This window comes from Drosophila obscura, unplaced genomic scaffold, assembly GCF_018151105.1.
Source record: "Drosophila obscura isolate BZ-5 IFL unplaced genomic scaffold, ASM1815110v1 contig_185, whole genome shotgun sequence".
NCBI lineage: Eukaryota > Metazoa > Arthropoda > Insecta > Diptera > Drosophilidae > Drosophila > Drosophila obscura.
In genome coordinates this window covers 1,477,897-1,504,733 of record NW_024542773.1, presented here as the reverse complement: position 1 = coordinate 1,504,733, position 26,837 = coordinate 1,477,897, and the positions used below count along the sequence as shown (strand labels likewise).

Genomic DNA, 26,837 nt, shown 5'->3' with positions numbered 1-26,837 from the left:
AAATGTGAATATGAAACGATAGTTTCCCATCAGGCAGCTGTAACTTGCGCTGACGAATTATAGCAGCGAGCTTTTCGCAGCGAGCATGTTAGCATGCGCGCCCTTTCCGTTGGAGTTTGAAAAACGATTTGCCTTGCCAGCGGGCCTGGAAGATAGAATTCTCGCTGGTTCATTTCCTTCCGCAGGCCAGCCATGGAATGTTGCTAGTATGTTTTGCGCGCATTCACTTGCATAAATTGCTTACGAGTGTCCACTTGGTTGAGCCATCAAAAACGTTATTCATTTAAACTGATTTCATTGTAGCGCACTCGTTTAGTTGCTTCCCCACATTCTCTTTATTACAATTCAGCCGTTTTGATCTCCGCGTACTTATACTTACAATGCAAATTAATTGAATTATTTCAATTTACTACCCAGCATTCACTTCATATGATTTTATATTACTTTCCCTTCCTTTTTTTTTCTTTTCTTTTCTTTGCGGTTCACCATTTTCGATTGCCGCTCATCTGATTATCATGCACAAGCGACCCGACCCCAACAACTTACTGGCCTGCCGGCCGCAAGACTGCGAGTAACCAGACCAGTGATGCCAACTATTTTTTCACAAAAACAGGATAAACTGGCAACTGGCCTCGCTTCCTGGCGACAAGCTTCCCTGGTCTTAATACACTGGAAATTAATTTTATTTGCCTGTGCGAAAGGTAATGCATCCTGCACATGCCTTTTTGTAGCCATATCTGCACGAATTTGGTCTATTTTTGAGTTAGTACTGCTTTGTTCGCATCCACTTAGTCGCGGCACATCCAGGCTTTAAAATCAGGTTGGCAAAGCCACGAATCGCGGAATTTTTGCATATAAGCTTCCTTGGGCATTCTTAAAAGACACTTTACGCAAAAAGGCTGAAATGGCATCACTGATCCAGACAGACGCATAAACATACAAAAATATGCCAACAAATTTCCACTATCTCGAACTGAATCATTCAGATATAGCCTCAGAGCTAGTACCATATCCACGCCCATTCACGACGGACCTCTGATTCGTTAGTGGATATGTACAACATGCTTGATAACGGGCATCGCATCGTCTGGTGAAGATCCCTGTACTTGATCAAATTCACAAAAATTCAGCAACATCAACAGCACTTGAGCAGAATAATGCAGTAAATGCTGAGGCATCTACATATGTATGTACGTACTCGTAGCTACCATAAATCAAAGCAAATTTCTGGTATTGTTTTTGATGGTCCCAGAGCTCTTGAGCTTGAGTCCGTCCAAGTGATGTCACGTCACGTCGGCATCAGCATCGGCATAGGGATCAGCTTTGACTTCGGCTTCGACCGAGCACCCATACATGCCACCCACCCACCCACACATTCATAAAGCCACCAGAAAACCCACCTAACGTCGTCAACTGAGACAAATCTAATTTACATGATCGCTCGCATTATCGTCCATTGTATTATAATCATCTGTGACGACGTCGACGTCGACATCGACCTCTGCTGCCGTCCCCAGAACATTGTTGTAGTCGTTTTTTTTTTTTTTTGTTGATCTTATTGTTGTTGTTGTTGTTGCTGCTGTTGACGGTGGGGCGAGTTCAGGTTGGCGCTTCCTAAGTGGATGACACTCAAGCTCATTGAGCGCTCCATTGTAGGGGGATGGCATGGGATTGGATGGGATAGGATGCCATTCGATGGGAATGAGAATGGGTATGTGGTGGCTTAAGGGATGTTGCAGGGGGGGCTGGAGATGAGGCAGTGAGCTGGCAGCGCTACTCTGTCACAGCTTAAGCCTCAGTGCTGCACCTAGCCTGACTGTGGCAGCAGAAGCATAGTACAACAACATCAGCAACAGCAACAGCACGAGTAATAACAATAACAAATAAGAATAACAATAGCAGCCACAGCCAAAGGCAGCACCGAGAGCTCGCACCGAGAACTAAACAATGCGAAATATCGTTCGTTCTCAGTTTTAAAGTTCAAGCCGCGACATTAACACACGAAATCTGTGATTATCCGACACCGCAAAAGTAAAGCCTGTATCTGTATCTGAATCTGAATCTGCAACTGTATCTCAATCTCGACACTCGAAATTAAATAACAAATCCGAATATTTAGCAAGCCCCCCGTCGATTAGGTGATCGATCTGCCTCTTCGTTTTCCGACCACCACTCGTATTGGTTTCCATTCAACGCCAGCCCATCCGATCCGATCCAATACGATTCGAAACGTTTCTAGAGCGTGAACCAATCAATACAAATGCACTGCAACTAAACAAATTCAAATGTAAAAACAAACAACAAATATAAGAAGAACGAACAAAAGCCAATAAAAAATCGACAGGCCATCGGGCAAATTAACAACAAAATAAAACCTAAACTAAAGCATCGGATCTGGTACGCAGAGATACGCAGAGATATTATAAACATATTACCAGTGCGAAAATCATCGATAAATTGCGGATTAAGTGATTTTTTTGTTCCGTTCCCATACAGAGAAATCAGTCAACACGAATCAAATACGAGTATCTTAGGAATTCCAGCTGCAACGGAAAGATCTCAAGGAACACACTCTTAATGATTGTAGATCCCAATCTCAGCAGTATAGGCCCCAAAGTAAGGCTCGGCTATATCCCATAATCATCTTACACATTTCGAATGCGGCACTGACTAGCGGGGGGAGGGGGTGGCGTCGCGTCTTTCGATTGTCTATGGATAGGGCAGACCAGACCGATTTAAGATGCAAAACATTACTGGGAACAACTATAAAAGGTATGGAGAAGGTGGGGGTGGGGGTCGGGGTCGGGGTCGGACCAGTCGATTGGTCTAATATTAACATACAATTTGATTGATAAATCATTTCATATTCAGCACGGAGAATAACACAAATAAATATTGTGTGTGTGCCTGGTTTTGTTTACTCGAAAATTTGCATTTAAATTGTGGGAATATTTGCACTTTGCTGTTGTTCCTCTTTATATTTACATGCTAATTAAAATTGGAACAATCCATAAATAGGTACTAGGGGGAAGTTTTCTAGAACTTCCCTGTGGGGGGATGGCGTTGCACGTGTCGTGGCAAGTTTTTCCCCTGCAGAAGGAGTACGAGAACTTCAACAAAAAATTACTTACTCACCCATAATCATAGTCGGTATATATATATATAAATATAGCCTCGCCCTAGGCGTCATCCAATGTCAACGTCAGTCTTGTACAGCCTCGAAAGACAGAGATACAGAGAGATAGAGAGAGAGAGGAGTATATATTTTTATCCCAGTCTCGGTATTGTCTGGTGCGGTCTGGTTGTAGCTCTGATCTGGCAATTTCCAGACCAAACAGGTCTCGTCCACCTTGCTCAGTCTCTCCAACTGTGCTCTAACCCACCGAGAGAAATGTTCTCAAACACCTAGAGACATTTTCTCAAACATCGAGAGAGAAACTTTCACAATGGTCCCTGTGCTCTGTGCTCTCAACCATCGAGAGACATTTTCTCAACCCCATTTGACCTTCCATCAGCATACATTCATATAGCATCTGGGGTGGGGAGGGGGCCCGGTATTTCCGATATATACATATGTAAATAAAAATTTCCTAAAGGTGCTGCGTCACCAATTTGGCAAACAGAACAGATTGCCGTGAAATATAGAACACGAATGACACTTGTTGTGGGGTTGGCTCTTGGAAACCGTTTCAATAGTTTCAAAGATGATCTATTTTCGAACCACTCTCTGACGCAGTTGATGTAGGGGCTGATTCAGTACAACCGGTTTAACCGGTTCCAACGGGAATACCGTATCGACCAGTGGTCTGCCAATATCATAAAGGAATATTTTGGATGCCATATGTACATACCTACATATGTACATATATACAAATGTATGTTCAGTAGCATTGGTATTGATCTTAGTTGTAGTTTTATTTCTGCAAAAGGAACCCTTCCAAGTTTAGGTGTAGGGGCCCCATAAAGCCGAAAGACGAATACACATTTTGTTCAAAATAAACATAAACAAAAAAAAAAAGAGCATATGCATATATGTACATATATATTATATGTATATATATATAGAATGATCGGAATAACAAGCACATTCACACTCAGTGCGTGTCCAAAATAAACAAGATTTAATCAGTTTTTCCATACTCACTTTCGAAAGATTTCTCTTTCAGTAGCACTTTGTATGTTTCGACTATGTACTTTATGGATCTCGTCGTAGCTCTCATAGAAACCGATTCGAATTTGTACGAAAATTCTCATGTTTTTTGGGGCCATGAGGATTCACGTGTTTTGTTTGGCTTAAATTCTTTTGTTTTGCAAGCAAATTGAATAAAACGTGCTGATGTTTTTATAGATAGAATAATCTGATAGGCGAGTGCCACGAGTCTTTAGAATAATTCTAAGATCCCCCCAAATATGCCACCCCATTGGATTGCCTTCCGTTTTATCATTCGCATCACTCTGGAAATATGTATAACAATTAACGTTCATGGAACATTCTACACTCAGTTGTTTCCATTTCAGAGTTGTCAGTCAGCAAACAGCAAACAGCCAACAAATCCTTAATCAATGCCAGAAATATTAATATCAATCAATAATAAAGAGCAAAGAGAAAATCCCCAAGGAGAAGGCACAGCCAAAGCCGAAGCAATAAGTAATCCACGAGACCAAAAACAATTGCTAAACATTTGAATGGAAGCAATATTGCAGCTCAACCCATACCAAAATCACAGAACGGTACACCTGCAACTGCAACTGCACTGCCACTGCTATCGCTACAGCAAGCAGTGCGTCAAGAAGAGGTAAGTTCCTCCCAAACATAAATGACACGGAAACAAGACAAAGTCATGAGCTGTTAGGGTCTTAATTGAGAGAGTAGCCCATGATCACTCACCCATAAGTGCTAAGCCACACTGGAAGAAAGAGAGAGCGCGCACAAGAAAAGTGAGTGTCAGATAAGTTTGGGAAACTTTTTCTCTTTTCTTCTTGGCTATAAATATTCAGATATATGTAACTATGAACTGTATAGAGATGATCTGTAGATGTAGATTTTCTTTTTTCGAGATATGTAGTAACGTGATTTATAATGATGGATTTTCGTGGCTCGACTAGCGTATAAACTGTTCGTATTCGACTATCTTTCTTTCATCATCCAACACCTAATTGGGCATTCAATCGCTTCTAATTATAATTATTGGTGGTAATTGCACTTGATTTGCCATTCTATCCAAAGCGCATATAATATGAATAGATGTATTCATATGAGTAGCCATGTACCTACATAGGTACATATGTATATGGAAAAGCTATGGACACGCCCCAGGGTAATTAAACAAGTTAATTCACTTGTGGCGCTGTCTTTTTATGACAGTTAAACAGCAACTGAAATAAACTGAACCAAACAGAACAAAACAGAACACAAATAATAATTTAATCAAAATATTTACACCCAGATAAGACAAGTGAAACGTGGCACTTGCCAAGGGTTTTTGGTGGGGGGGTGGGGAGGATTGCTGCAGACGGAGATGGGGCTGTTGCTGCTGATGAGATGAGGAAGATGATGGAAGTTCAGTCAACATTGGGGGGCTGTAATCACTTGCACTAATTCGCCATTGTTTATTTGCGACTTGGGTAACAAGGAAATGCCAAAAACGGAGGAAAAATTCTAAAAGATAATGGAAGATCTTTTAGATACACGTATCAAAATATTCCAGCATTAAAGAAATCGAGAATCACAATAAGTAGATTGGGAATTTTCGACAGAGCTGTGGCCTTTTTCTACCACAAAATCTTGGGGTAGGTTTCCATCCCTCCGATTGTAAATACAGAAAATCTATAAAAGGCATCCCAAGGCATAAATACTTAAAATAAAATGCATCAACATGCTGCTCGTAATAATTAATTATTTATTTGTTTGTATATTTTTTTGTATTGTGTGTGCCTTACCTTCATTCATTTTGGGGGGCGTCGGCTCGCACTGAACCGATTCAAATTGGTTTGATTCAGTGAAAAGTTCTTCGATTCGGATACAGATAAAGATACATATACATACGTAAAGATACAGAAACAAATACAGATACGTACGTTTGCAGTTCTACATATGTATGTACACGAATACAGTGGGTGCTGGCAGTGCAGCGAATTGAGCGAAACAAAGCAGATCAGCAAACTAAAGACCAGATCGGAGCAAGGAAACTGCTTTAATTGTGCAATTAGGCTGCATAATTGTAATGCTCTGAGTGCAGGCGGGTATGGGTGGTATCCGAGGGTGGTCCACGTCCACCTATTGCAAGTGCTCCAAGGTGGATGATGATGTGGATGATGATAATGACCCACACTCTTTGAGATACTTGGCCCTTCTAGCCAATCTTCTCTGTCTATCTACCATAATGCATATTAGAGCCCAAGTAATCATCCTTCGTGTATGGGCCTTGGCTCAAGTAGTTTGTTTATCCAATGTCAGACTATTAAATGGATTCAACGGAAAAGCCCCTTAATTCCACTCTTATGAGGTACTCCGCCGCCAGTGTGCAGTGCAGTGCCTGTCAACCTGAGACGCGAGACCGACCCTCATTTGCTGCCACCTTTATGGGGCCCTACGCTACGGCTTCGCGTGGCGGCTTGTTAATCAAGTAGTAGACTATTTAATGACTCAAACGTACTCAAATGTACGATTAGCAAACGACAGTAGCTACAGTTGCCCTAAGTCCTAAGGTAACAGCAGCAAACAGCAGTGAGAAACAGCATCAAGTTGCAAACTACCAGAATTAATAGAATTCATCATCAGCGAGACAGTTGGACAACAAAATGCCTAACAAAACAGAAACCGAAACAGAAACAGAAACAAAACCCAAAACAATTGCTTCAGATATCATACCATATCCATTTGCATAGAGCGACAACATGTATTGTCCGAATGGATGCTGTTATTGTTGTTGATGGATATCATTATTGCCGGGCTGGTGCCACAAACCTGTTAGGAATAGAAATATATCTCTGCAACGATACTCGGTACCAAAACCCACTCAAGCAGACAGTGGCTGTCCCCCAGTCCCCCAGTCCCTCGATCGGGCGGGGCAATGCGTTACCCCATAAACATTTCCCAATTGATGCCATCCCATAGGGGCCTATAGATATGACTCTTCCAGTTCAGAGGGGGATGTGGAACTAGTTACGGGAAGAGTTGAAAAGAGAGCCGCGATCGATCCCAAAATAGCTGTAGAAGAGTAGAAGGGACTGCAACAGTACAGAAGAGAGGTTAATGCACTTCCAAACGACTACTAACTCCTGAAAGCTCTTAAGGATCAACGATCGTTAATGCCTTAAAGCTAAGAGGATTGTTTGATGCATTCTACCCAAATCCAAAATCCATCCAGCTCGCAAAATGAACCATACAACTGAACCGCACATCTCCCATCTATCGCCGTTCCAGTACTTATTTAATACTGATGACGTTGCCGCCTTAAAGGTTCAGCGGGTTGATTGGCATTGGTTCTAACCGGTTCACACTGGCGACTCTGGAGAGTGTTCTTCTGGCTCTTCTGTCTCTTCTGGTTGTTGATTTTGATGAAATTGGGCATTGAATTGATTTCTGCTTAAGTTCCATGTTTAGTCATACGGCCACCAATCGGTTATACATACGAGTACGAGTATTTCTCATTTGTGGAGTGTGTTGTTTGTTGTTTGTTTGAGTCTGAGGAAGAGACGACACTCGACTCGACTCGATCTCGTACATTTGCTCTTGTCTTAATTGTTATTGGGCATGCAATGATAAATGAAACTACGAGCAGGGTTAAGAGATGGACCATAGACATTGCGTAGCCGAAAGTGACTTGGCAGTTTGCATTCACGTGACACCGAGACACCGAAGCACCCGCGAGCTGTGTGCGTCAGAGGAACCCCGAAAGGTATTAAAAAAAAATCCCCGCTAAGCCCAATTATAATGTTGATGTTTTGATCGTTATAATGTTCTCCTGCTGACAGATCATAAAGCTAAAGATAGACGGCTTTACGAGGCCGTTAAGTCAAGCGCTGATTTCCCAGAAGTTCTGTAAGGATCAAGCAAGCTATGCAGATCTTAGATGGGATCATTGCCAAGCCAGCATTGAGGATCGATCATTGCATACTTTCGAGCTGGACCTTGACAGAGCGGGCTGCCTAGAGCTAAGATTAACTGGCACTGGCCTAAGATACAATAACTTTATGGCCATGCCTCTGATCTGCTGTAGATCCGCTCTCTACGCAGATTTATATCTGATAAACAGTTTACTTTTGCCTTTTTGCTGATAAGAGCTGCGTAACTATGTGCATTCTGGTGTGTGTGTCTGTGCATGTGTGTGGGGGTGACCCATAAATCACAGAATACATCAACAGACCCTAAGCCGCAGCATCATAAAGTCTACACACATATTCACTGACGTCAGCCGACTCCACTCCACTTGGAGTGTACGTAGAGATCTCGTCGCAAGCAAACATCTTCTTTTGGAAGGGACGACACGTAGACTTTGACTTTGATGGTGTCCAATGGACAGACGAGAAGGCGGGCCATTGGACAGTTGGACAGTCAAAGGACACGCGCTAAGCTGTCTGAAATTTGTTTACGGATGGGCCTCGGATGGGTCACATGGGTTGACAGCCGCTCTGGTGAGGCGACGGGAAGACGTCGGGTCTACCGGTTCCATCCAGCGTTGGCAGCTGACAACTGGGCAAACAGCTCTGAACTTGAGCGAAATGAGTTCAGATTGCTTGTACGTATAGGTGGACAAATATTTGCCTATCCGTGTGGCCAATATTTGTGTTTACATGATTCCGAAATTTCGAAAGTGTGGCAAAAATGAGATGCCCTTGATTGCATTTTCTTGCATTTAAAACAAGCGATGCGAATTACTCCGAAAAACTCCGAATCAAATGGTATTGATATTTGATTCGAAGCATTACTGGTCTTTTCTGAGAGCACTCGGAAGACTTAATTACTTTTACATGCACTCCGAAATCCAATTTGGATTAAATTTCGAAGGTGCTTTAATTAAGATAAAATAGTGCACTCAATAGCATTTAAAGCCGTTCCGAAAATGTCCAAACCATTCCGAAAACACACAAAAATTATATGGAATACGTATTATTTGATTCAAACCATTTGAAGCCTCTTCTGAGAGCACTTTTAATTTTACTTGCACTCCAAACGACTCCGAATTTGGATTCCGAAATTTCGAGGAATATACTTTAACTTTAGTGCAGCTGGTCGAATTTAATGGCACTTAAATCTATTCCTAAATAGTCCTAATTACTCCATAAAATTCCGAATTATTCGGAATACTTCTTATTTGATCTGAACCATCTCTAGGTTGTCTTAAGAGCACTCTTAATTACATTAAATTACATTTAAATGCACTCCGCAAGACTCAGAAATCACCAGAAGTCCGAAGTGACCCACAAATATTCCTATTCCTACTCTGGAGCACTCCAAATTATACCTAATCTATTTCGATTTATCCCCCTTATCCCCTTAAATCCACTCTAAACAGTCAGGCCAGTTATATGTGATGATTGATTTATTCTAAAAACGGAACGATATCGGAGCTATACAACATACTCGTACATATGAAACATAGGCGTGTAAAAAAGTGACAATAATCATTCCGCTGAACTTGGACGTGCTCTCGATTTAATTCCATGGCTATGGCCTGCGGAAAAACACTTTGCACACACAAAAACAGCTTGGTTTTTTTTTTTTGTTTTTTTATGAAATGACAAAAATTACGTAGATCTTTTGCCGACACCGAGGCGAGGCCGGACGACAGGGCCAGAGGGGACCCTGGGGACACAGGAGGGGGTGGCAGAAGAGAGACGGACGTGGACAAGACGGAAAAGTGGGGGCGAGAGAGCGGTGGTGTAGACGAGACATCAGCACGCAAATACAACCGACGACACATGCGAGAAGGGGGTGGAGAGCCCAGAGAGCCACACAGAATAGTCCACATATTATTCACTACAGACACACACACATACACACATACACACAGTCACTCATATATGTATGCACATGTTTTATGTATGTTCGTAGAGCTGTGTATTTATGATATTCCTGGATATTTCTTCAACTTTTTATATCGAAGATTTTGACTCCAGGAATCAGGATTCACATTCAAAGCAAATTCATGCTGCAGTCATACTGTTTTTGTATGCTTGAATGGCTTTTCAAAAACACCTTCAGCTAACCGGTTCAAAGCTGATTGAGAACCGATTTAGTTGTTGCATCTTAAATACTTGACTTTTGGCAGATCCTAACCGATTTGAAGCCTATTTTAAGCACTTGTCATACGAGTATTTTTGGCCATCATTTTGGCTATTATTTCAAAAATTCCTGGCAGATTTTGGAAACTGGTTTTTTTTGTGTGCACTTTTTGCTTACCAACAGCAGCCCCTCTCGCCTGTGGTGTGGTTGTTGGTGGAGGGTTTGGGGGGTGGGGAAGTTGCGACTTTGTGCGATAGCAAAAGCCAGAGGCTGCTGGCGCTGTCTGATAAGAACAAAGCGGGTAGGGTAGCCCACTGATAAGCATCGAAGTGCGACCACAACGATGCTTCGGCTACTGGTGAGGCTACTGGGCTCTTCCTCACATTTTGCCAAGAGACTTTCTGCCTTTTCTTCCATCCCCCACCACCGCCTTCTGGTGCTGCTTTGCGCGATCCATTTGCGATAACGTCAAGAGCAAGAACCAGAGCACACACCAGACATGAACCGAGAGAGCCCCCGAGAGTGGCGTACACACACGCTCCGACTTAGGTTTGGGGACGGGGGGGGCGATAGACACACTCAAAGATCGAATGAGAGAGATAGAAGGGGCGGGAGAGAGAGAGAGAGGGAGAGAGGAAGAGAGCGACAGCAGCATCCAAACAAAGAGACAGTGAACAAACTAACGGACTCGACGGACACTCAGACCCGGCGGACAGACAGGGACTGTGGCGTGCCACTGGCGATTATAAAAGAGCCTCCCCGACGCCACTTGGAACGCATTGTCCATTCGCTCTTGGAGCCGCGTGGAGCTCCTCCAACCAGTGAACACCATCCGTATCCGTATTCCGTATCCATATTCCCAATTCGTTAATCGCTGAGTGCCGTTCACGTGCATTGTAACCAGGTCCAGGTCCGGAGGGCAGAAAAACGTTTAAGTTTGCGAAATCGACGACGACGACGACGACAGCAGTAGTAGGTGCGTATCCATCCCAAAAATCCCTTATCCCTAAGCCCATCCCTGCCCAAAAAGGATAAATATATGCATGTATGTATAATATGGAGCTTATGAATCCATGAATCATCATTGAATTTTATTGAGTTTCAATTGGATTCGCTTCTTCCTGGTACTCGTACACTCGTAAATAAGATTAAGATGCAAAACGAAATCTTCTTTTTCTGGCTGCCCAGATGGGGGCATTATTCCACATTTTTTATTCCGTTTCGTTCCGATCTGATTCGATGCGATCAGATCCGATCCGATGGCTTCTTTCCACCGATCAAAATACAGAGTAAAGGCTTAAAATAAAAAAAATGCATAAATTAATTATGCAAACTAAATTGTCGCCCGCCTGCATAAAAAAAAAAAAAAAAAAGAAACATTCAAATTGCTTGAACGGGTAAAACGGGAAAGTAAAAAAGAACACCTGTCAGTCCCCCAGAACACGATCCTCATCCTTGCCGTGCATTCCCACAAGAGTAAAGATCAGATCGCTTCAATCTTCAGGAAAAGGGGATCGGATCTTTTCAGTTCTCTTCATTCCTTTGGCACATTTTATAGATCAAAAATGGACAGTTGTGCTTGAAGATTTTCTTGCCATTCTTTACCAAAAGAATGTTCAACAATATTTTGATCGAGCTCCAAAGAGTTCCTTTGAAGCGAAAGAATAGCTGTAGTAATGTCTCATCGATTGTAGTCCACTCAATTTCACCAGATCTCCAATGATCTCTGGTCTAAATCGAATTGCTGAATCATACTGACCGAGAATAGCTTGAGGAGGTTTAACTGTTGCTGAGAGAGTTCGATCCCAGGCGATCTCCATCGGTCCTATGCGATATACCTATGTGTGCATGTATGTAGTACGAGTATTAGTCATGCGTTGTTTTGCATCTGTGGCTGAGCGGCTGCTTCGCACATACATACATACATGGATCGATCGCCTTTTCCAATACGAAACTCGGAATTCCGTCGATCTCTTAGTTTTTAATGCTTTCATCTGCTCTGGTTCTCTGGTCTCTCTGAGACTTTTGTTTTCGTTTCGCACAATATTGTTTTCAATTGAGAATTGGACAATTAATTGAAATGTTTGTGCAGCAATGAAAACGGGGCGCGACGGATATCAATTGAAGATGAAGAAAGAGCTCGAGAAGGAGTGAAGAATAAAAAAAAAACAGTTCGAACAAGTTTGGGCCGGGGCCGCCCGGTCCACGCAGTTTGTTTAACATTCAGCAATAACAAAACACTCAATGAGCATATATATATATACGAATATATGTTCGATTTAATACTATACACATATGTGCTGGAATTGTTATTGTTTATAGATTAAAATTTTGCATTGCCATATACGCCCCAAATTGAACTCGAATGAAGCGAGTGCAGAAACCCAGTGGTCGAGATATCCAAGACAACCACCACCCCCGATCGTTCCATTTCGTTTCGTTTCGATTCGTTCCATGTCTGGGATTCCCTTTTTTTTGTAATGAAAGTTTCCTGGATAGTTCACCAATTCCAGATATTCTCCTACATGCCAGAGTTTAGAGTCTAAAATTTAGAGTCCACGAGTCTATGGATTTGGAACTCAACCCTTGGAACTGAGCCTCGCTGCGTACAAGGTTCTCAAAGTTTTCAAAGTTCAACGCTTCCACGCCCGCTGCGTTCAACTCCATTCAAAAGTTTATACGGTATAATGATTTTTTCTTTGGAAATTAGGCTGTCCGTCAAAAAGCATAATAATCCATTTTTTTATTTTTATTTTTAATTTCAAATTTCTTTTGTTCTTTGTCAGTCTGACAGTTTGCTGTGGGTGAAGAGGATGACAATTTCGAAGCATTTCAGAAATGTCTAATTAAATTAATTGTGGGCAGCCCACACACACATCTACACACACACACACACAAACACTTGGGGAAAAAGTACAGTGTGATTGTGGCGAAAATTGAAATTGAAGTGACAATGAGAAATGTGAAATGAAAAAAGAACACGTTCCCCACTCGAACCCGTACCGTATGGGTCGGGTCGGAGGTGCGATAATTTCCCAAATGAGGCAACAAGAAATTAGCGTCAAGTTACGCTCCATAAACGAATAAGCGAATGGGTTGGGGATTAATCAACTATTATGCAAGCCCTCGTTGGGTCCACGCTTTCATTTAATCTCTCTCTCTCTCTCTCCCGTCTCCGCTAGAAACGGGGACAGTCACGTTTTGAATTGTCTAAGAACTGTACGTACGTTGCAATAGATCTCAAATTTCACTTTCGATGTGCAATTGCCATATCATGAGATGCTGACAGACGTGTAAACGTTTTTCGGGGGCGCAAACGCAAACTCTCACCCAAAAGTCGAAGGCTTCAAGGCCCGTGTTGCCAATTAGGCAATTATCCACCCCGAATTGACTTTAAGACCACAGGAATGATCTACGTCCTAGCCTAATGATATATTTACACACATTTTAGACCGAGAAAAAAACACAAATGAAGGGGCTTAGGCTTGTAATTACCATATAAATCATTACGGCTTATAGATCATTTTCTGTGAAATCTTTCTTTATATTTATTTTGTATTTTTCGAGAGGCTTCCTCTCTGTCTCCGACTTCGTATCTGTATCTCTGCTGACTCAGTCACATGGCCAGCTTACACGATCATTGCTCGCTCGCATCGATTCCCATGTATCAGTAATCGCAATGACAACAATATATTTATATATGTATATATTTTTACGTACATATATATGTTTATTTGTGCATGTAACAATATCAGCAATATACATATATGACAACAACAATAATAATAATAATAATGCCGTTTATAAGTATCAAGTATTATTCTTTTGATCACTTAAGCCGCTGCCTGCTGCCGTTAATTGTTCTGCCCTCACAAAAGGGTTTACGGATACTCATTGGGTTTGTCATCTCCCTCTCCTGTCTCCATCCGCCCATCGTTAACCGATCGTTAATCATCATAAGTTATGAACTGAACTTGACTCGAACAGATCATGAACCGTCTTTCGTTTCAAAGGGGATCCATGCTATTGAGTATTCTGATCAAAAGCATCTCTGTGCACTGAACAAAATGTATACCAATTTACAATTTAAAAATAGTATTGAGCTTTTTTTTCAATCATTCCGGGAAATCAAGACCAGTCCCAACTACTTCTTTGCTCTCGCGACTGCGGTTGGCGCCTAAATTTCGAATTTCAATTAGCCCGATCGGAACAATGGAACACAGGGAACACAGTGAGCACTGAAAAGGGGACCGATGTGAAAGTGTTGCGGGCGGGGGTGAGGTGAGGTGGTAGTGTAGTATAGTCATGAGAGGTAATCGTCGCTCTGAGCGTTTCTTGATAAGCCTCAGGGCATGTTCCAGTCCCACTTCGTTCCGTCACGATCGGGGCGGCTCTGTCTCTGGCTTGGGACGCCTTTTTGGTGTATTTAAGCGCGCGCGTAACGCTTCTCAGATACTTTCCACCATTTGGCGCGAACAAACGCTCATCGAGAGACCCGCTATAGACCCGCTAAATACCGCCCCGGCTTACGCTCTCCGCCAGCAATAGTAAAACGCTAACAGTAATACTCGTATCAACCAAATCCAATTTCGGTTTTTGTTTTTGTTATTGTTTCGAGTTTTTGTGTGTTTTTGTTTTCGTTTACGTTTACATTTGGAACGGCCTGGCTCCCAATGCAGTTCGGCATTCCCGCACCGTCTGACAGTTAAAGTTTTTAATGTTTTCGCCAGCTTGTAGTGACAATTGTCAGGCCAACCTGAGAACTTCGCGCACCACAAACGCCAAAAGCCACAACAAGCAGAAACAGTCGCTCAGCTGACACCCAAAACAAATCGTCATAATTACAATTTTAGTACACTTTCCAACCAATCTATTCCGTTATTATACCACAAACAAACGGCAGCACAGCATCCACAACACACACAACAAAATAACGCAACAAAAAACACACAAGCAAAATATAAATAAAAAATAAATAAAACCCAAAAGCAAGTGCGAAAAGCTGCTTTTCCATATTTCCTTTTTCGCCAAAAATACAATAATTTATTGTTTAACAATAAGGCCCACAAAAAACCAGTGCAACGCTTCGTACAAACAAATCAAGCGATCTCCAAGCCGAAAATCAAGCCGATCCCCCCATCCAACAGGTAAACGCATACGAAAATCATTATCGGTCGCTCGAGTCAAGGAAATTAGTAAGCGAACGAACCAATTAGCGAAACTAAATGCTGAACTGAACACTGGGGCCGGCCCGCTAAATAATGGCCCCAGAATATAGAATTTTAAAAGAAATATCTTGAAAATTCTCAGAAAAGAGTTTAGTTAAATGTTTTATTCAGAAAGATTTACCTGGAATATAACAATTTATTCAGATCTCAGAGATTACATGTTACACATTCATTTTAGGAGATCAAACAGATCTAATTTAAACATAAAATAATAATTAAAATTATTTAAAAATCATAATTATATAAGTCTTTGAAGGCGGGGTTTTCCTACAAGAAATAATTCATTAAGTCATCTGTCAGCTTTTGGCATATTTCGTTTGACAAAACCATTGAAATTAGTTGCGTAGATCAATCTAGAGGGCGCATCTTTTGCTGTGATTCGTACACATTTATTTATGTACTATATCAAATGCTATATGACCATGCAACCTTAAGGCGCAATGTCTCACTTTTATGTGCTAATTAATTTGAGATATGCAAAAGCGCAAATACAAAACAAATGCTGCACCACCATAAACTGAACGATCCGAGAAGTACAATCTCTTAATCCCCCTCACCACCCCCTCCGCTCCACCCATGCCCCACCCATATGGCACATGCGCTTTCGTATATGCATCGACTGACATTGAAGTCTGTCTGGGAGTCTGGGACCCCGTCCAAGTCCGAGGTATTTCATTCACACGCAGTTTTTCCAGTTATGCGGCTGCGAAAAAGACAATCGTAATAAATAATAATCGTAGTCGTAGTCGCAGTGTAAACTGGAACCGAATACGATTCTTGCCAGATGCCGATACCCCGTAGATATCCAGTTGGTATCGGATTTCATCAGATCTCTCTATCGCTGATGGAAAGGGAAATTGAAATGGAAATGGAAATGGAAATGGGGCTGTACTTGTACCTGGCACAAAGGCCAGGTGAAGGGCTGCCATGCCATGCCATTGCCTGATTTGCGGAAGCGTGGGCGTAGTACGCATCGAGGTCGGGACCCGTATTAGCATTAATCAGAATAAAGTAGCATAGATCATAGATTCCCATTGATCCAATATAATAAACGCATCGCTGCAGTCCACCTACGAGACGACATACTCTCTTGCTAACACTCTCAGTTAGTATTGCTGCTGGCGCCACTGCCACTGCCACTGCCAGTGCCTCTGCTTAGCTGTCATCTCGTTACGGTAACGTTAACGGATGGCGTTACGTTGCACTTTCGGTTCCTGTTCTCCTTCAGTGCACATGCGTGCATCGCCTGTCCTCTGGCTTCCCACCAGGTTCAATCGATGCGCGATGAGGTCATCGTAGATTTGTTGTTACTTTTCGCCTAATGAATAAAGTGAAAGATTGCGCCCATAAATCACAAATCGAATCTGAAATGGAGCCGAAAGAAATGCAGGTGCCAAAACCAGAACCAGAGCTCTGTTAATTAACAGCTGTTTTGTTGGTATGGCGGCACGTGACCGCGCAGGCAGGCCATTAATGAATTCATATCTATGAAATCATTGGAAAGCCTGTTATACCGAGCTTGGCTTGGGCGTCAGGCTTCATGCCGTTCCAGGACTTCGAACACACAGCTCCCAGGGTGGTGAAAGATGCCGTCGAGAAGGCAAACTTCCGAGCGCCGGCTGGTATCACACATATACATACAAACATACATATGTGCTCAATCGCGTGTGACTGGAACGCGTTCGATCCGCTCTCTTAAATTTTCCTAACAGAGCAATAACAGCGCATAACGGTGGTCTGGCCCGGCTGGGAGCCCTGACAGGTTTCAACAAATTCGTTTTATTTCCCCAATTATTTATTAATAAAAGTGTCGCAATATAAACGCACCGATGCGCTGCTCTGTCTGCGCTGGCGGGGGGTTTTTTTATTTGTTATTTATTTTTTTCACGCCTTCAGCATTTCGGCTAGTTCTCGACTATTTCAGGCATAATTTTTTATTAATCAATTACGACGACGCTGTTTGTCCCGCCAATTAGATCTCGATTGTTGGCGGTATATGTATGTACATATGTATATAGTTGATATATATTTATGTATGCGTGAGCAGATCGTTTATTAATTTCATTCAATTACTCCTCCAATGGTCGCCTTGCGTACCCAATTGAGCGATATCGAAGGGTGCCGCCGAATGTTAATTTGACCCCATTTCGACACGGGGTCAGAGATGTAACAAAGATTTCAACTAATATCTTTCTATCCTTCTCTTTCTCTGTAATTGCAGATCGCTAAGCAAGGCACGCACAACTGTACTTTTCTAAGCAGCCCTTGGCAGCACCCAAATCGAACAATTTAATTTCCTTTTTGCTACGCGCACAAAAAGCCAACAACAACTTGAACTATAGAATGGTAGAAGGTGATTCTGCAAAAGGTAAAAGCGAATGTAAGTATCCCATTCCCCATCCGCCATCCCCTTGCTGAAGCACAGCCCGGAGGAGCCTTGAATCAGGCAAAACTAATCTGTGTGAATCCCCCTCATCCTATGTCATCCACAGCCTATAATGTAGATGCTGGACTACAGCCAAACTACAATCAGAGCGCAGCAAGCAATCCAACAAACCATTCGACTGGCAACGCGACTGGCAACGCCAACACCAATCCGCACATCGACAACCGAGCGATCATCCAGCCGTATTCCCTGGGTACGGGCGCCAAGCAGCCAGAGTATCAGTTTGCGGCTGACAATCGCGGCTACGAGCCGGACACGACCAACACCAATGGCAAGCAGGACGTAGAGCGTGCGGTGGGCGGCGCTGCCGGCGACAGCAGCACCACCGAACACAATGGCAAGGGGGGCCGTAAGGGCAAGAAGGGAGCACCGCTCCCGGAGCCCACGAGTCCAATAGTCGCCAACTTTGAGCGGGCCATCGAGCTGTGCGGCTATGGCAAATTCCACTATATACTGCTGGCCATCTGTGGCCTGGTCAGTACATCGGAGGAAATGGACGTCATCTCGATGTCGTTCATCCTGCCATCGGCCGAGTGTGACCTGGATCTCAACACGGAGACCAAGGGCTGGCTCAATTCGATCATCTTTATTGGCATGATGGTGGGCGCCTATTTCTGGGGCAGCATCGCCGACAGCTTTGGCCGCAAGAAGGTGCTGATTGTCATATCGTTCATGAATGCCTTCTGCATTGTCGCGTCGTCGTTTTCGCAAACTTATACGTTTTTCATGCTGTTTCGATTTCTCAATGGCGCAGCGTAAGTATCTCGGATCAACGCAAAACCCCACCGAATCAATCTCTCCCCAGCATCTAAGCCCTCCCCAGCCAACCAGCCATCCAGCCATCCAGCCACCCATCATCCATGATCCATCCAACCATGATCCATGATCCATTATCCATTATCGATCGCTGTTGGTCGAGTGACACACGGGCCCGAACCCCGGGGCAGCCAGGGTGTTAATTCAATTAACTTTGTTATAAATAACAACAAAATATTTGAGCCACAATATCGTGACTGTTTATGCTAATTAAAGGCTTCGAATACGAGTCCGAGTCCGCGTCCGAAAACATTGCTACTGCCACAACCAAAAAAAAATAAAATACAAAAAAAAAACAAACCACAGACGTAAACGAAATTGGAAAATCTCAGTGCGCTCATCTCCCCCTCCACCCATGGGAGGCCTCCAGGCCTTGGCCCCTTGGCTATGATTTACTTCGTAAATTAGTCATCCATCATCCATCCAAGTTCCCCGCTGTCTCATGCTCTCATATTGATCATTATTTTTCCCAATCGTCTGCTAATTACTTGAGAGCACTCTCAGAAATATTTCGCAATGTTCGGCCTGGCGTGGTCATACCATAAACATTGCTCATACTCGTAGTGTAGCAAAGGATCCCCGTGTTGAGACTCTAACGAAATTTGCTTTTTTCTTTTTTTTTCCATTCAGGCTCGGAGGCAGTGGTCCTGTCATCTGGTCGTACTTTGCCGAATTCCAACCGAAAGCGAAACGTGGCTCCATGCTGAGCTTCATGGCTGCCTTCTGGACCTTTGGTAACCTGTTTGTGGCCGGCCTGGCCTGGCTGATCATACCCACGGACATTGGCTTTATGACTCCATATTTCACATACAACTCGTGGCGCATCTTCCTGCTGGTCTGCTCACTGCCATCCTTCCTGGTCGGCTTCCTGCTATTCTACCTGCCCGAGTCGCCCAAGTTTCTGCTGACGCGCGGCAAGAAGGATCGAGCCCTGGCCATCTTCCGTGGCATCTTTGTGACGAACACCCGCAAGCGGCCGGACGAGTACATGGTCTACGATCTGGAGGTGGACGAAAAGCTGCTCGAGAGCTCGGGCAACAGCAAGAACAAGTACTCGCGTATGATCAGCGGCATGGTGGACCACAGTCGTGCCTTGTTCCAGTCGCCCATCCTCAGATTCACCATTGTATCGATCACCATTAACTTTACATTCCACATTGGCTACTACGGACTGTTGATGTGGTTCCCGGAGCTGTTCAATCGCTTTGAGGAGTACGAGAAGGCCTTCCCCGACAAGTCGGCCAGCGTCTGCTCGGTCACCGACTATGTGGTGGGCATTGCCCGTGAGAGTGCCAACAACGGCACCTGCTCCTCGGACATACCCCAGTCGGTGTTCATGGAGTCGCTCATCTCGCTTGCCTCCGCCCTGCCCGCCAATCTGCTGGCCATCCTCGGCATGGATATGCTGGGGCGCAAATTCTTCTTGATTGCCGGCACCATGACTGCCGGCATTTGCTCGGCCCTCATGTACTTTGTGCGCAGCTCCCTGCAGAATCTCATCGTGTCGGCGATCTTCAGTGGTGCCATATCGGCAGCCAATGCGGCCCTCGACTGTCTCATCACCGAAGTATTCCCAACCAAGCTGCGGGCCACCGGTGTGGCCATCTCCATGGTGGCGGCCCGTCTCGGCGGCATCATTGGCAACATTGTGATTGCCCAGCTGCTGGACAACTACTGTCCCTCGCCGACATTCATTGTCTCTGGCCTGCTCATCGGCGGCGGTCTCATGTGCCTCCTGTTGCCAAATACGACGCGCAAGGAGCTCAACTAACAACATCAGTTTGTGTGTCCTTGTCTCCTGTCCTGGTGCTACAAATTGCCACCAATAACAATAATACAACAACAAATCGCCAAAAAAACAAAACAAAATATATATATATATATGTATGTATACCAACCGATCAGCAGGAACAGAGCCAGCTGCAGAAATAAGAACAGGAACACCCACACCCACCCAACCCCACATTTAATTTCCACTTTCCCTCTCCCCCACACCCCTGCGCCAATTATCCCAAACGGGAACCGGAAGCGGGGGAATGTGTATCTGTGTATATAATGGTGTGTGTGCTATAGAACACGACTATCATCAGTAATTATTATACGATAGCGATAACGATAACAATAACGATTAACGTTCTTTCTTGTTTGTGGTCTAATTTTAACGCCTATCGGAATTTAAATCGGAATAACAAAGAAACAAAACAAAACAACAAACTAACCAAGAAGCCAAGCCCCCGCAACCCCCCCCCCCCCCCCCCCCCCTCGCCGACGAGAAGATATAGCAGCTATATAGATATCGATTGCGATCGATTTATGTATTGTATGTACGATATGTATTTTGTGTGTATTAGTGGTAGTAAGTAATATATATGTATATATTACATATACATATTTGGCAAGCGCCGGCGCCGGCTAAAGCAAACAGCAGAGAAGTGAGAGGCGAGAAAACGAAAACCGAAGAACAAAACAAAACCGAAGCAAAAGCAAAAGCAAAGCAATGCGAAGCTCCTCCCTCTGTTGTCAATTATTGTTTGTTATTATTGCTATTATTATATAAAACATATACATACATACGTATATAACCTTATCTTTATATATAAACATACATACATATATCAAATAACATTTATATAACATATACATACAGATATACATACATACTATATGTACCATATAGTACATATTACTTTTTTTTTTTTTTTTTTTTCGTCGTCATATAGGACCAAAGCACAGGAAGTGAAGGAATATTTGTAAAATTTAGTTATGTATTACAAGTTACGCTACATATACATACATACATACTAATATGTACATACTATGTACAAGAAGAAAAAAAAACCAAATAAAAAAGAACAAACCACAAGATTTCTACGCATTTTTCATAGGGGAAAAAATTTTCAGATCCTACACGTTCCACCCACACACAATGGGGATACGTTCATAGATACACACGAACCTCTCATCTGTCCGCATCGCATCGCATCTGGGGGATTGGATTGGATTGGAACACGCGACTTGCCTAATATTTATTTGCTCAATGAATCTGGAGCGGGTAGGGCTGGGGAAAATATTGACGAGAACGTGGAACTGGCTGGGCCAGCAGGTCGGAATTAGTGTTAATTAAATAAATACACGAGCAGATTCGCCGACTCACAGATTCAACAAGAGAATACTAGGCTACATTCATCCAGCCATACAGCTGTGGGGTCTGGTCTGTTAGTAAGTAATCTCTCGCACCCGGGTTGACCAAACAGAGAAATTGCCCGTAGAAAGCCAGAAAAACGTGCACTGCACACACTTGGAGAGCTCCCCTGCACGTGGTGACGAGTATACTGAGAGCCGTACGAGGTGCACAACCCCAACCCCTTGACAACATCATCCAATTGTATTTTTTTTTTAATATTTCTGTAGGTATATTTGTACGAATCTTCTTCAAGTGGCTTCGTCCCCTCTTTTTGCATTGATTCCACTCCCAATTTGTGTGCCAATTCCTTTAGAAATGCTAGGATACAGGGAGACATGTAGAGACATCCCATCAATCCTGAACACTGATTCCATATGAGATATTTCCTTGACGCCTGACATTGTGCAAATGGCAGCCTCTTCTGTAATAGAAAAACACTGGCTTAACTTTCCTACACCCATGCCGAATCGGACTGGATGTCTATGACCTCCTCAGGGGGACTTAATTGGTAGTCAGCCGCACTGTCGATATTCGCATGCAATAAACTGCACCGCGAAACGCAACGAAGGTCAACAGACAACAAGGAATGAATATGAATTGCTATATTTCAACTTCAATTGAAATGTATTCATATTGATTGGCTGGGCTGGGCTGTGATGATTACAATTAGAGTTAGGCATTTATAAGACCGCCAGAATACTTCAGATGGAATGAAAACGTCGCTGCCCTGCAGCATTGTAGGAGTACTAAGCTAATCCTAAATCTATTAGTCTTTGGCTCAAGCGTCGCGTTGGCGGTTCTGCTCACTGCTCACTGCTCACTGCTACTGCTACTGCTTTCGATGCTCATCATTGGTCACGTTACGGCGGGGAGGACATCATTTGTCGCTCCGTTTCGTTTTGCGCTGACGCAGTGCATCTTTGGCGTCCCGGCCATGTCTGTGCTTGTCCAGGGACTTTTCCACCATCAGATCATCGGCATCGCCACCGCCAACATCGGATATGTCAGATTTCTCGTCCAGCGAGAGAAGATCGTCGTCGCGCAGGCTGCTCGTGCTGGTACTAGAAAGGATCACACTGCCTGCACCGGACTGCAGCGTGTTCGTGAGCCGTGCGTACTTGATTTGTAGACTGTGCAGCCAGTTGGCGTCGGACCAGTGGTACCAGCTGAGCAGAAAAACGACCAATATAAAGAATAGATTGGTGCTAATGGCTGGAAATGGATCAGGCAGAACAGAACAGTATTAGATGATAATCGCTTTGGGGCGTGCCAACTCAATTTAAACATACCCACTATGGCCGAGAGGACGGGCCAATTGAACATTATATAACGGAGGCCGGTAAAATCGGCCACTATGTGAAGGGTGACCGTATAGAACTGAATCTTCTGCGACTGTATCTCCACATAGACATCGGTGATGGGGTGCTGTCGCTCCTCCAGATAGCGTGAGAATATCTCGACCGGCACCTGCTGGAACTCCTCCTTCCAGCCGAGCACATACAGCGGACTAAGGGCCCACGTGGATATCATACGGATGAGTGGCGACCGGTAGCGCATCATTGCCGAGCGGCAGGAGTGGCCCCGCAGCAAAGAGTCATAGTCGCGCATCTCAGCACACACCATAAACATGCCCAGCTCAAGGTTCTGCGGCGACTCGGGCATATCAATATTCACAATAACCTTGTACGCTTGGCCCACCATCAGCAGCTGTTGCTTCTTGGTCAGCGAGACGTGGGCGTGGGGGAAAGTGCAGGGAGTGCTTGTCTCCAGGCATGTTCTATAATTGATCGATATAATATATATATATATAATATAGACAAGCTCTCACTTACTTGAACTGCATGTGAACGGGACGCGTGTGCGAAATGGCCGGCATGTAGATATAGTAGAAGGCCGCGTACATGAACACGGCCAGCCAAATGATCAGGACGACGGCAAAGGCGATCAGTCCCAGGCGCAACACCAGCTCCCGCACAGTGCCAACCTTTTCGTCCGCCTTGCTGCGCACCCGATCGTACACATTCCAGCCGACATTGAGGGCTGGCCGGACTAAAAAGCGTCGTCCCAGGCCCAGCGGATCGAAGCAGAAAACGATGAAGCGCAACAGGAAGTTCATGGTGTTGATGTTGTTAGCCTTGACTGAGGCGAAGCGAATGCACCACACAAGCAGAGGCGTCGCCAAGTGGACAGCAACTAAATACGGCTATTGTTATTGCCGTGCAATAAGTATTCTGTACGTATCAACTGATTGCTTATCGACTCGATAGTGGATCCGACCGACCGGCTTTGCGTTTTGAGCTATTGCTGGATTTTCATTGCCTCTCGCTCGCACGCACGCCCAGCTCCTATCTGCCCCTCGCTCTGCTTCCAGAGCTGATTCACTGAAAGAGTCCGCCTCGCCGTCGATAGCCAGCGCCAGACGTTGTACCAGCTCAAAGGTCAATGTGACAGCAGAGAGCGCCAACTGGCAGCAAACTTGAGATTTGAGCTTTTAGATTTTTGGCATTCGTAGCCGGCGTTTTCAATTTTTTTTGTTGAGATGATGATATGTTTATGTTTCAGATAGTAAAAACATCCACTAGCTAATCAGCAGGTTGTGGGAGGCGGAAGGCGGGATCATTCATCGTGACCGATCATCGAATGCCGAAAAATAGTATTTTCATCAAGCAACTACACTAACTGCAATATATAAGGTGGATAACTAAGTAAAAATGTGCTTAGACATATTTCCAGACACATTGACACAATACAAGCAGAACAATTAAAATAAATTAAATATTTAAATATTCCCTCGAATTTGTCGAACAGTGTTGAGCAATCACCTGTCTGTTCACAACTATCGATATTCGCTTTCGATGCACGACCAACAGTCGCGACACAGCCCTGTGCAATTGTTTTCATTGTCTAGTACTTTTTTTTATACATTTCATACATTTCACTTTAATTAATTGCACACATCACATACATACAGTACACATCAGTTGAATTCATCGTGCAGCTACAACCTAATTGACCAACTGTGGGTCTGCAAAAGATCTGAACAGGGCGGCGCAGCAACAACCAAGAGGGTGGTAAGTCCAACAACACTCACTCGGAGCAAACAAAGAAGCACGAAAAAAATTGAACATTGTTTCGTTTTTTTTAGGAGAAAACCAAACAGTATTAGCCACAAGCAGATCAATGAGTAACTATAGATACCAGAATGAAGGGGGTGGCGGAGTGCGTGGCTACAGCGGCATTGAGGTGCGCGACATGCATCCACGGATGATGCATCCGCACCACTTCACATTTGTCAGCACCTGCGTGAAGTACATGATTTTCATGCTAAACTTCATATTCTGGCTTTTCGGTGGCCTGCTTCTGGGCATCGGCATCTACGCCTTCAAGGATAAGTGGGAAGAGGCCAATGGCGGGGTCAGGCTGGAGACCATCTACGATGTAATACTCAACATTTCGCTGGTGATGATCATCACGGGAATTGTTATATTTGTGGTAAGCTTTGCTGGGTGCCTTGGAGCGTTGCGCGAAAACACCTGCTTGCTGAAGTTTTACTCCATGTGCCTGCTCCTCTTCTTTCTCATGGAAATGGCCATTGGTGAGAGCCCCCCACTCGATTTCGATTGTACCCTGGAGGCTCTGAACTATGAATTTCTCATTTTTAGCCATCGTTTGCTTCGTCTTTCCCCAACTGATGAACACATTCCTGGAGAAGGAGTTCACCGAAACCATTATACACTCGTATCGCGATGATCCCGATCTGCAGAATTTTGTGGACTTTGCCCAGCAGGAATTCAAGTGTTGCGGTCTCAGCAATGCCGGCTACCAGGATTGGAGTAAGTGATCGCCAATTGATTCCAACAATATATGACTGTAGATTTAACCAAACATGAACTCTCAACGTGCCCACAGGTAAGAACGAGTACTTCAACTGCTCCTCGCCGTCCGTGGAAAGGTGCGGAGTCCCCTATAGTTGCTGCATTAATGCCACCGACATCAGTTCGGGTCTAGTCAACATTATGTGCGGTTATGGGGTGCAGGAGCACACTGTGGTAGCCGCCAGCAAGCGCATCTGGACCAGCGGATGCATCGAAATCGTGCGCGTCTGGGCCGAACGCAATCTGTATGTAATTGCTGGCATTGCGCTGGGCATTGCACTCATCCAGCTGCTTGTCATCTATCTGGCCAAGACACTGGAGGGTCAAATCGAGCTGCAGAAGTCGCGATGGGCGGCGTGAGATCCGTATCAGCCCGATTTCTTCGGGTACTACGAGAACACTTGAACTTGAGTGTTCGACGCTGCCTGGCCGTTGGGACGTGCAATACCATTTGTTAGCAAAATTTCGAGTCTCCCATTTATGAATCTGGTGCATATTCTTAGCCCCCGAACATGTACATATATATGTATACGAACAAAACCCATACTCCTCTACACTCTGACCAAACAACGCCATATTATGTCTGGTCTGTCATTTTATTGCAGATCCGCAATCTCTGATGTACGTATAGCATTGTAGAATCCGTAATGTGTTCAAATCCCGTACAGAACACTCATAACATATATACTCGAGTGTGAAAGCACAAGATTTGGCACATCTGTCCAATGAATCCTTTACATCCTTCACGTCATGGGGATGTGAGGGGAGACTGCGGACGAGAGGCATTTATTTAACAGCGATCCAATTGCATTTCTAGTGGAAAACAGTATCCAATGCTTTAGGCAGCTAACAACAAAGCACACCATCCGTTTATACAATATTATTATAACCATTTATACACAACTGTACCACATACATATAACATATAATTCATAGAAGAGTAGTTTTATTACAATAAAAATCAAAAGAAAAAAGCAATTACGAGAAACGTTTTGCGGATATGTTTAAAAATTTCAAATTGCTGTGCCGGTCTGTGTCTGGGGTCTGGATGGGCCGTATG

At 44.0% G+C, this 26,837-nt stretch overlaps 3 protein-coding genes across 3 annotated transcripts; 2 read left to right on the top strand and 1 right to left on the bottom strand.

The window, feature by feature from the left end:
• Window positions 1-10,999: 10,999 nt before the first annotated feature.
• On the top strand, window positions 11,000-21,322 carry LOC111072736 (synaptic vesicle glycoprotein 2B). Its single transcript, XM_022364772.2, has 4 exons — window positions 11,000-11,204; window positions 17,678-17,836; window positions 17,949-18,657; window positions 19,349-21,322. Exons 2-4 carry the CDS (start codon window positions 17,800-17,802, stop codon window positions 20,487-20,489), a joined length of 1,887 nt encoding a protein of 628 aa, XP_022220464.1. The 5' UTR covers window positions 11,000-11,204; window positions 17,678-17,799; the 3' UTR covers window positions 20,490-21,322.
• A 1,104-nt stretch (window positions 21,323-22,426) lies between these two features.
• LOC111072733 (seipin) lies at window positions 22,427-24,509 on the bottom strand. The gene is made up of 3 exons (XM_022364770.2): window positions 23,735-24,509; window positions 23,192-23,679; window positions 22,427-23,114 (listed from the first exon to the last, which is right to left on the bottom strand). The coding sequence occupies exons 1-3, from the start codon at window positions 24,016-24,018 to the stop codon at window positions 22,780-22,782; spliced, it is 1,107 nt and encodes a 368-aa protein (XP_022220462.1). The 5' UTR covers window positions 24,019-24,509; the 3' UTR covers window positions 22,427-22,779.
• A 252-nt stretch (window positions 24,510-24,761) lies between these two features.
• On the top strand, window positions 24,762-26,764 carry LOC111072734 (tetraspanin-33). The gene is made up of 4 exons (XM_022364771.2): window positions 24,762-24,973; window positions 25,048-25,497; window positions 25,565-25,735; window positions 25,812-26,764. Exons 2-4 carry the CDS (start codon window positions 25,083-25,085, stop codon window positions 26,135-26,137), a joined length of 912 nt encoding a protein of 303 aa, XP_022220463.1. The 5' UTR covers window positions 24,762-24,973; window positions 25,048-25,082; the 3' UTR covers window positions 26,138-26,764.
• Window positions 26,765-26,837: the final 73 nt, after the last annotated feature.